Source organism: Lipophrys pholis (genome assembly GCF_963383615.2).
Source record: "Lipophrys pholis genome assembly, chromosome: 15".
Taxonomy (NCBI): domain Eukaryota; kingdom Metazoa; phylum Chordata; class Actinopteri; order Blenniiformes; family Blenniidae; genus Lipophrys; species Lipophrys pholis.
This window is the reverse complement of record NC_137642.1, coordinates 19,842,436-19,853,430: the sequence shown is the minus strand read 5'-3', so window position 1 is coordinate 19,853,430 and position 10,995 is coordinate 19,842,436. Positions and strand designations below refer to the sequence as shown.

The 10,995-nt window shown below is 42.0% G+C and overlaps 1 protein-coding gene across 1 annotated transcript; it reads right to left on the bottom strand.

The window, feature by feature from the left end:
* Nucleotides 1-885: 885 nt before the first annotated feature.
* LOC308121001 (uncharacterized protein) lies at nucleotides 886-7,898 on the bottom strand. The gene is made up of 6 exons (XM_080482008.1): nucleotides 7,592-7,898; nucleotides 6,573-6,701; nucleotides 6,365-6,423; nucleotides 5,492-5,601; nucleotides 3,959-5,355; nucleotides 886-2,780 (listed from the first exon to the last, which is right to left on the bottom strand). Exons 1-6 carry the CDS (start codon nucleotides 7,620-7,622, stop codon nucleotides 2,656-2,658), a joined length of 1,851 nt encoding a protein of 616 aa, XP_080338134.1. The 5' UTR covers nucleotides 7,623-7,898; the 3' UTR covers nucleotides 886-2,655.
* Nucleotides 7,899-10,995: the final 3,097 nt, after the last annotated feature.

The following is a 10,995-nucleotide window of genomic DNA, read 5'->3' as shown; positions in this document are numbered from 1 at the left end:
CCTCAGGTCGTATTTCCGCCGATGTTTAATTTATGTTTGCTGTACTTGGACTCTGCTTTGCCGCACGTTGGATTTCTTTTTGGAAATTTGTATCAATCGGCGGCAAATGTATTGGTGATCGCCCACGCTGGTGCGCCTCCAGGTTTTCTTTTGACCTCTGCCGCGAAGGAACGCCAAAGAAAAAAAAGGAAGCGCAAATGAGAAGGAAATAAAGGGAAGAATAAAGCTCGTCTTTAACTTCGGTTCGCTAAACCAGTAACATCAGCCCATCTTTTAGATGTTAAATCAAACAAGTAAGTCGTCCCTGGAAAGCCTCAAGCAAAGCGAGCCAAAACCTTTAAAACTACCTTGTGTCCCACAAATTTGCAAACATGAGCAGGTAATGGCTCGCAGGCCGTATACGGACCAATTCCCCATAAATGAACTCAATAAATCCTTGGTTTCACAGGAAACCTATTATTTACCACTTATTATTGTAAATACTCTGTAATAACTGTCTGAATATAGAATTTTTGAGATGAGTCTGTAAATATTGGTTGAATAAACTCAACTGTAGAATTCACAAATAAAAAATACTTTTTGTGATATCTCCAATGATCAAAATCATTCGTCCCTCTTATATAGCTAAAGCTCATAAGTCACAGTTGGTTTTAACAAATAAATGCCCGCTTTGGAAAGTCTGGAATTTGTTTATAAATATGCCATTTATTGTAAAATCTGTTGTGAAAGCCTCTCAACAGCCACAAACTGAGGTGGGATGATAGACTTCCTCTCTGCATTATGTATCAGCATTAGGTGATAAATTAATACTTATTTATTAACCAGTGGACCAGAGCAAAATATGTCAAATGAAGTGAAATGAACTGGAATAACTCGCGATAATCTGACAAGTGATTTGTTCTTTATTTTTATAACGAAATCTGCTGTAAACTGCATACATATGTACAACAATCACAAACACTCACATCGAAAGGAAATTTTACGGACAGTCAATACATTCAAATGCATGTTTTGCAGTTATGGAAGAAAAACAGAATACAGAGGGAAAGCCACACAACACAGGGTGAACATGCAAACGGCCTCCTGGACTCAAACCGAGGACCGTCTGAGGCAAGATCGTACCGCTACACCACATTACGGACCTATTCCAGGTTGTTCTTTTAGCCTAACTTGTTGCCACACCAGGCTGGACTCTTTTCCAACTCCAATTAGTGTCTTCACACATCAGTCTCAAGCTGGAAATACTCCTTCTTCCAAAAAATGAAAACATTCACATAAGAATAGACAGTTTGAACAGGTGCTATGGTAACATAATCGTCACTGCGGCAATTACTGCCTTATGCCTGACTAACAGCCATAAATCATTCTCGCTCCACAAAGAGGACGTTGTGGCGCTCCACTCCCATCCAATAATCAGAAATTGCTCCGTGTACGGCGTGACGAGCGGGCGCTGAAACGGCCCATTCTTCTGTTTGGCGCACGATATTCTGCTCTCTATGGCGACATTACAGGGATCCTTCAGCGAGCACAATATTGTACCTGCTCGACACCTGTTAGCTTTAGCCAAGGGTTTCATCAGATAGTTGAAATAAATACTAGTCATCATCATAACCATAATCATAGTCATAAAAACCAGGGGCCTTTGTGCTGTTGCCAAATTGCCCTGCCATCTGATTTACAGTCGGCCGAGGTGGGGAGGGGAAACAGATAGGGCAGGGAGGAGGATGGCGCCTATTATGTGCTCTGAACGGGATAAATAGTCAAATATACACACCTGCAGACCACCCGTCTCTCTCTCTCACACACACACACACACACACACACACACACACACACACACACACACACACACACACACACACACACACACACACACACACACACACACACACACACACACACACACACACACACACACACACACACACACACACACACACACACACACACACACACACACACACACACACACACACACACACACACACACACACACACACACACACACACCTGGGAACTCTCAAAGGCATGTAATGGGTGGGAATGGGCTTGAGGGAGGAACACAGAGGAATTCTCTCGGGATTACAAAGAGGAACATTGTGCTGCCCTCACAACGCAGCGCGGCAGGTGAGTAGAACGATAAGAGGCCAAAAGAACAAATTAGCCCCCCATAATAAAATAATCCCTCACGTCTAATAACATAAATATTCTCCACGCCGAGGCTTTTGGCGGGATCACAATGGTTTTCCTTCTCAGGCAGCAGCTTGTTGAAAACTGATTTGAGTGTTTGTGAAATGGGCCCCGTCATATCTGCTGGACTTGTCAACAACCCTGAAATACACAGAGGTTAGAGTAATGGATGCCAATAAGAGCAATGAGGTGGCCGTCTGTGTAAAAAAAAAAAAAAAAAAAAAAAACGTACAATGAAAACACAAAATCCTGAGCAGCTGTTTGATACAACAGGAGACTTGTGCTCGGTGATTTACAGCGCCGGTGCAAGACGGCGGAATCGTGGTTGGCACTCTTATCAGACAGGGAGAACTTCTCGGGCTCAGGTTGAGGGGCATTTCTTTGTCAGTTTGCGTGTTCCTTCTGTATGTGTGCACTCAGCAGAAGTAAGTGCAGCTAAACAAAAAAAACCCTAACATTTTCTCGTCATGGAGCTGCTTTATGTTGCGACGCGTTCTGCATCCGCAGGCGCCTCCTGGCCAAGGCCTCTTGTTTTTTCCTCTCGATCTCGGCTGCTGTGCACTTCCCTTTGGTCTGGCTCGTGACAAAAACTGGAAAAGGCAGAAGAGAGGGAGAGGAACTGGTCAAAACACCGAAGATGATCGTATTACTGTGATCAGGAAATGCAATTTAGACATTTTCAAAGACCTGAGGAGGGAAACGAGCACTAACTCAGAACATTTATGTCGCCATATGACCAAGCGGTTTTTAATTTGTCAACATAGAATGATGTTCATTTGGAAATACATCCAGAAAAAAAAAAAAAAGGTTCATCTCAGTCCAGTCTGCGTTTCATTGGCAAAGAAGCTTCCTGAAGTTTTGGCCTGTTTGCAGGCTCACAAATTAAAGCCATCGTGCTGTGTTTACTTGCTTTCTGGGGAGAATTTCTCATGTGCACACAGATTCGACTGTCAACGATTAGAAGAACAACGGGCAACATCTGTTTTACTTGTGATCCTTTACATCAGTATCCAGTTTTAAAGCAAATTGCTGAGAGCAGTGGAAGAACAAGTGTGCGTAGATACTTTTCCAAGAGCAAACATGTAAAGTCAGCATCCGAATACAGCCCTGCTCTGATTACAGGACGACTCACCCCAACCAAAAGAAAAGCACACCTCATATTTTGAAATGTTTTTTTTTGCAGATCAAATCCGTTCTTAAGAAACACAAAGTTATTTTCTAAAATGAAGATGTTACAGCACAACAGTGCTATTTTGGTGAATTTCTCAGATGTTTCCTGGTTACATTCAGTTCTATACAGTCGAGTATTCTCAGCCTATTCGTTACACAGATCTACTGTCATGTAGAAATATGATCAAAACTGTTTTAAAAAATGTCTATTTGAGGTTAGTAGCCCCCCCCCCCCCACCTTTTGGGAGGTTTTAAATGTCTACATGAGAAGACACAGAGACTGACTGAGTCCATGAAAACACTATAAATAGTTCTCCAAGGTGCAAACTCTTATCTGACTGCTACTTTGAAAGAAATATAAGTATTTTACTAATTCTGTAGCAGGAAGGGAAATGGAGACCTTATTGAAATGAAGTGAGAGTGCTCATCATGACACGAATGTCGGTGTTTCATACGAAATCAGTTCATGGAGAAAGAGGGGCCGTTTGTCATATTATCTTTGAAAAAGATCCTTTAGAAGTAGAACTTTAAAGATAGTAATGTATGTGACACGTTCCACTCCAGTCGAGGTACAGAGGTTAAAACGAGCGTCACTTACCTTTGCTGCAGATCACTGCGGAGTCTGACACGTTTCTCTTGAACGCCGTGTGATGGGACTTGGAACCCTGACGGGCTCTGGGTGTCACCGTTTGTAGCTTCATGTTGGCATTTCCAGCCGGGAATTTTCCAGAGGAATCCTCACACTGGCTAAATGTGCCAACATTTGCGCGGCTTCCTGGGAAACTCTGAGACATGTATGCTTTGCTGTTGGACCCTTTCGTGGGAATGTTCCATCCCTGAAGGTTTGTAGTTTCACAGCTCGTGTCTGGTAGTGAGTTCGAAAGGACGAACGCACACGGCGACTGTCGTTTAGTGCTGGCACCGATGCCCGTGGGCCGGGCCGGGTCGATTAGCAGAGGCTCTGTGCTTAGCCTTCCTCTCTCCCTGGCAACATCTGGTTTTTCTTGGCAGTTGGTGGAAGTCGTTTGCTGCGGCTGACTGTTGGAGATCCTCTCAATGTTGTCACATACCTGGTAGAGCAGCGCATCGTCGTCATCATCCCACAAGCTGTCTGAAATGTCTTGAGCAGATTCTGCTCCCGAAGGAGCTCTGCTGGGATCATTAGGGATCCCGTCAGTCCGAGAAGCGGAGGATGTGTCTGTGGCGGCGGACTTCTGGCGAGGCTTGTGCATTTTGGGCTGTACAGCAGTGAAGCTGGACTTTGAAACCTCCTCGGCTTGAAAATCAGGGTTAGGCTGTAACTTGAAAGTGCGTCGGTTGAGAGTTTTTGGTTTGGGACACAGCTCCTGGAGAGCACTGCGGCTTGGCGGCCCGAGGTTCATGTTCGAAGACGAAGGTGCAGAGTCCATGAATGCAGCCGGGTTGCAGAGGGAGTTAAACTGTGCAGTAGTTGTCTTAGTGTGAGGGTGGGAAGTGGCTTCAGCCTTGGTGTCATGCTGCTCAGTGGGATTCTGGGTCATTGCAAGCGCAAAAGAGTCATTTAGCAAGTCGTCATTCTCCCAGTCATCTTCAAAGTCGTCACAGTCATTTGCATCAGAACCACACGCTCCCTTTTTCCCAGCAGCGTGTGCGGCGGAGCCCGACTCCTCGCCGGACTTGAGCACCGATTGTTGTCGATTAGTTGAAACCACAGTCACAGATGGCTCTTTCATTTCCTGCGAACGGGCCGATGTTGCAGAGCACTCGCTGAGCCGGCCGCTGAATCCTTGAGTGGAAGAGTCAAACAAAGCGTGCAGCTCTGCCTCCACCTGTTCGGCCGACGACGGACACTTCTGGTGCTTGGCGTGGCCCGGAAGCAGTGGCTGTGTGGGTTTGGCTTCAGACGTGGTCCCACGGTCAGTTTTGCCAGCGTTGAACTCTGACGTGTCTGCGTCTTGCTGCATGTTTTCATCAAACTGCCGGGCCAACTTCATGAGATCATCCACACTGCTCTGCCTACAGAAGGAAAAGGAAGTAAATGACAAAAGTCAAGTCGATTATAATTTACAAGATAACTTTAATGTCTTTAGAGGTAATTTTTTGTAAAAAAAAACAACAACAAAAAAAAACAACCCAAAGGAGTGTTGCATACCGAGAGGACTTTTTTCTGAGTCTTTGCCGAGGAATCTCTGGTGTACATGGGATGGCGCCGTCACCGATCCACTGCAGCAAAGAATAGTTGCTTCCTTTAGGTCTGACATCCTGAACAAGATAAAAGTGCAGAATGTTTAAGGACACAATATACCCTGAAAAATCCTAAAGTTCATGTCTTTTTTTGACGTAATTTGACTCCCAACTAATGCCTCTAAATCAGGAACTTGTTGATTCAGAGTGACACTGAGAAACTAATGATTATTGCGACTTCCAATCAGAGTATCTAAATAACTCTTTTAAAAGTCTACAACAAATCTAAAATACTGCAACGGACTGAGAGATACATCACTCCAATATTAGCTTCTCTTCATTGGCTTCCTGTTAAATCCACAATAGATTTTAAATCCTTCTTTTCACCTATAAAGCTTTAAACAACCAGATTCTATTAAAGAACTGTTTGTCCAATACAACCCCAGAAGAACACATAGTGGAGGTTCCTTGGTTTTCTAAAAGTAGAATAGGAGGCAGAGCTTTCAGCGACCAGGCTCCTCTCATGTGGAACCAGCTCCCAGTTTCAGTTAAGGAGGCTTTCACAGTCTCTACTTTTAAGGTTAGGCTTAAGACGTTTCAGTTTAATAAAGCTTACAGTTCGGGCTGGTTCAGGACACCCTGGATCATATTTAGTTAAGCTTCTATAAGGTTAGACTGCTGGGAGTGTTTCTCTATTTCTCCTCCTTTCTCACCATCCATAAATTCATATTTAAATTTTACATGTCACTAAATCACTGGATCTCTTCTGTATTATCTCTCTTCTCTCTCTGTATCTTCCTGCTGGACCTCTGACAGTGTAACAGGAAGTCTGTGGTTTGACCTTTGGTGCAATGCGGTTGACGATGTCTGATATTGCCACCACCCTGGTGCTCCTGTGTCCTGAACACACGGAAGAAGAAAAAAAATACAACATTAAATTTTGTAGGTAAAGTTCACAACACTATATAGTTGGGAAGCAAAGCATGTGTTGTGATTAAAATAAGGAGCTGTCATAAATCATTTCTGAGACGAGTATCTGTTCTTGTTACCAGTATTGGCTTGAGTGGGAGAGGTGGAGTCCCAAACGATATCCTGTGAAACTTCCACATCTCCGGGGGACTCGGCATTATGCGAGCCGGGGTTTCTGCTGCAGCCTTGTTGCCTTGGGCTCTGGAAATCTGTGCAAGTCAAACGGGGATCAATTGACTATCAGTAAGGACTTCCTCACTGGGACTATACTCAACAAGTTATTACAAGGAGGGGTGGGCTGCCACCACAGCACCCAGGAAGCAGGTGAATTGAAGGGCGTTGGAAGCTTTTAGTTCAAACGTTCCTCACCTGTGGAACAAACTTCCTGAACACCTGAGGACTGCTGACAACACTCGCCTCTTTTAAATCTGGACTTAAAACACTAATATTTCAATTAAACAATAGATTTAGCTGAACTTATCACCTTTATAGTCAATACAACTTTTACTTCAGTTGTTTTTTCTATGCTGTTCCTCATCGGGTTAATAGCTTTTGCAAAAAGTTTTTAAAATACTCACATACAAACCAATAAATAAATAATGCAGACAAAAACATAACCTTTCCCTCAACTTTCGTTGGCAAAGGTACTAAATTTACCTGGAGATGCCTCAAGTTTTCAGTGAGGGGGCAGGAAGAGTAAAGGGCTGGAGGTGTGAACGGAGCAGTAGGAGATAAATAGACTCTCGAGTGGAGAGACTGTAAAATGTGGCCTTAAATGACCCTCTCAGTGTATTTATGTATACATGATGCCGATAGGCAGTTGATGTTAAAGTTAAAAGTTGATTTTGAAAACTTCTCCACGATAACAAGGATGTAAGTGAAACATGCGTCTACATAAAATCTCACATCTTTTGTAACATATGAGCACAAACGTGATGCAGACAGACAGATCGCGCTGCATGAAATCAGGGTGATCCGTTTGTTTTGATGGCCTCGTGGCCACCGACACTCCTCCTCCAAGTCTGCAAACATGTCTCCAGCCGTGGATTACCTGCGTGCCAGTAAGGGTGTTTGGTTTATCCCAGATCCACAGTCTCACCTGTACACAGGGATGTTGCTGTTCGCGGCATCTGCCTGTCGTGTTTCTTCTCCAGTTATTTGTGACCAAGTTTGAAAACATCCGTCCACAGAGCGCCGAACTCGGGGGTTTTAGCAGCTCGTATCCGCGGGTCTGACATAGATCACCTCCACACGGCAGCGACCGCAAACCGCGCCGGCTAAAACGGCGCGTCTAAATATTTATCTGCACAATGTTAAACTGCATTTAAACGTATGTTTTTATTCTCTCCTATTTTTCCACTCGTTTATGGAGAGCAGGCCGCCATGTTTGCTCGTGACGTCACAGTGTACGGAAGCCGTGGAGGTGTTTGGTCTCTGTAAGGTATGTGCGCCAAACACAGCACGTGCGTTATATATTCCTACAATCTTTTCGGGGATATTAAATCGGTTATATAACGATGCTATGAATACTACACGTTTTTGATCCATTATCAGCGTTTCCAAGCAGCTGAGTAACTCACTGGCTCGCCCACGTCCACATGCAGAGATAAATGAAGATGCCATGAGCCTCAGAGCACAATCCAATCAAAGGCCTTACTCACGGAGACTGAAAGAGCCACAAAACAACTCAAGTTGTGGTTGTTTCCTCTTTCCAGCTGTGCCACATTGTGATACTGTTTCATCTTTTTTTTTTTTTTTTTTTTTAAGTGTGGTCTCTTTTCCTCCCACATCTTTGTGGTTAGTTTGTGGTCGCATTCTATCTCTATTTGTATCGAGTCATGTTTTGCCTTCTCTTGGTAATTTACCTTCAATTTCTAGCCAACCTTTGTGTCTGTGGGGAGATTTTATGCATTATGTCGGTGGTTTTGTATTTCGACTGCTCCCTTGATCATTTCATCAACTGAAGTGGTCACTTTGCAGCTTGGGTTTCTTTTTTGTTTCTCACTATTCCTATTTGTTTGGCACCTTTTCAATGTGTATTACATCCCCTGCAACTTAATTATTTATACTTAGACCATCTAGTGAGATTCAGTATAGCAGTTTTGTCATAGATTGCACCCCAAGAAAGGTACTTGTATTAATCTATGCTTGAGATCATGTCCGTGAGGTTTTGATTCAGTGAGGTGTACATTTTTGAGGTTTAGTTTCCAGCAGTCTTGATTGGACTGCATTATATTGACAGATGTTGTTGATGATAAGAGGACAAAAAAATATATGTATTTGTTGGCTAAAAGAAAAAGGTTACCCTGACTTCTCTTTGGATGAAATATAATTTCAAACCAAATCATTATACAACGATGTACATTTACCCTGGACATGTAGCATTACTTAACTCCGTTTACGTACTTGTTGACTTTTTAGATACACGTATATCTGACTTTACAAATCTGCAGTTAGCCCATTAAATACAAGACAATGTCGTCTTAAGTTAACATAAAGTTCATCACAAAATAATAGTGACTTCAGGTCTCATTCAAATATTACCTGTACGTGAAATCATGATTAAAAATAAATAAATAATAAAATGAAAAATCAAGAAGGAGCTATTATACCTGCTTATTGCTCCAAATCGTCTGTTTCCCGGTGAGTTTAAAAAGAAACAAGGGCAGAAAACCCCACATTCACATTACCAAGCCCTGCGCCCTGTCTGGTAACTCCGTGGAATACAGACATTTAAATCCCAGTTTGTGTTGCTCTCGGTTGATTGCAAACGTTACTGTAAATATTATGTCAGCCTACCAAGTAGCCTGCACACATATGTCTGCCTAGTAATTGTAATCAGGTCTCATTGGGCCTGAAGCTTGTTTGTTGGTGGAGCCCTCTTTGAGATGGTTTTCCTCTGCCCAGATACCGTGCCGATTGTCAAATAAATCCATCACACTTCTCTTACATGTTTATTATGTTGCTCCAGTCAATTTGCCGACACGATCCATATTTCATGGTGTTTGACAAAAATGCCACAGAGAGTTCTAACTGAGGCCGTAACTGTCTGCTTCTGCTATCCCTTCGTGAACGTTACTGGTAATAATCAGCCTTGACTGTATTGTAGTCAGAGCTCAGCCCTGTAATGACACCTTCTGCCTTAAATTAACAGTGTAGTATTGCAGTTTGACTCTTTTTTTTTTTTTTTTATATTTATTTTGTCAGATATTGGAAGGTCTCTCTGTTGCTTGACACATATTGGATTGGAAACCGAAGAAAGAATGATGGAAATAGATCCACCAGATTTTGAGACAAAGAGAAGGGGAAAAAAAAAACAACCCAATAATAATGGAAGTCAGAATGGAAAATCCAAAACTGTCCTCATCTGTTTAACAGTTGTGAGCATAAGAATCTAATTTGCATCAGTTTTAATTCAATTTAGTGTCCCATCTTGTTCTCAGTCAGTCACATATGTAAAATACTGGCACATTGTATCAACTAGTGGCTTTATTCAGTCCAGAACCATCAGACTTCAAAAAATCAATTATTTCAGAACTCCTCTTAAGAAACAACGCAGGGGAAGAAAAGCCCCCCAAAACAAAGCATTGTGCTTCAAAATAAACCTTTTGAGATGGAGAGTCATTTCATAAACTTTTTTACTTTCAAAAGTCTGCCAACAATAGGTGGAATAGTCACCAATTATTCTTGAATTTATGTTTTTGCAATGTGGAAGAAAAACCAAGGGAGAGCATGCAAACTCCACACAGAAAGATCTTCACGTCCCAAACCAGGTACATTGACCTGCTTTAATGCCTTTCTTTTATTTCTTTGTAAAGCACTTGTGTCTGAATTGTGCTATAGAAATTGATTTGCCGGCACTAACCACTACACCTCTTCACCTTAATTTGATTGGCCAATATTTTACAATTTAACCTTCATCTTTTATTATTGTATCAAATTGTTGATGCATCATGTTAGAAATCATTACTGTTCTCCATTTTCAAGAAATGTTCCAGAACATTGGTATCTTAAATTTACATTGAAACTTGAATTGAAAACAAGCGTAACTTTAGTAGAAAGATGGACATTTCTGAGCTGGTATTTTAATCCTTTTCTCACTCTTTCAGTTGTTAAATGACAAGCCTGATACAAGAGTATCAGATGAACTGCAGACTCTTTCTTTTAAACTTTAAAATCAAAGATTAAAGACAATTATTGCTGTAAACTTTATGTAATTGTGCCAGCAAAAGCTCTGATCAAAGTTCTCTGGTGAGTCAACAGCTTACCTTTTGTTTTCGTTCATCTGGGAGGAAATCTATGAGTCAGAAACTCAAATAAATGTGTAAATCTAATTAAAAGACATTTGCTAAATGTGACATGAAGGTCTGAGTTGTCCGAACATGAATGACCTTTACGAATTGTCTCAGACTGTTTTTAAGTCAGTGTGAATTGGTCTTTGTTTCAGCTGCTATCAAAGGTCAATGACCATAAAACCCAAAACTATGAAAAATATTTTCTTAA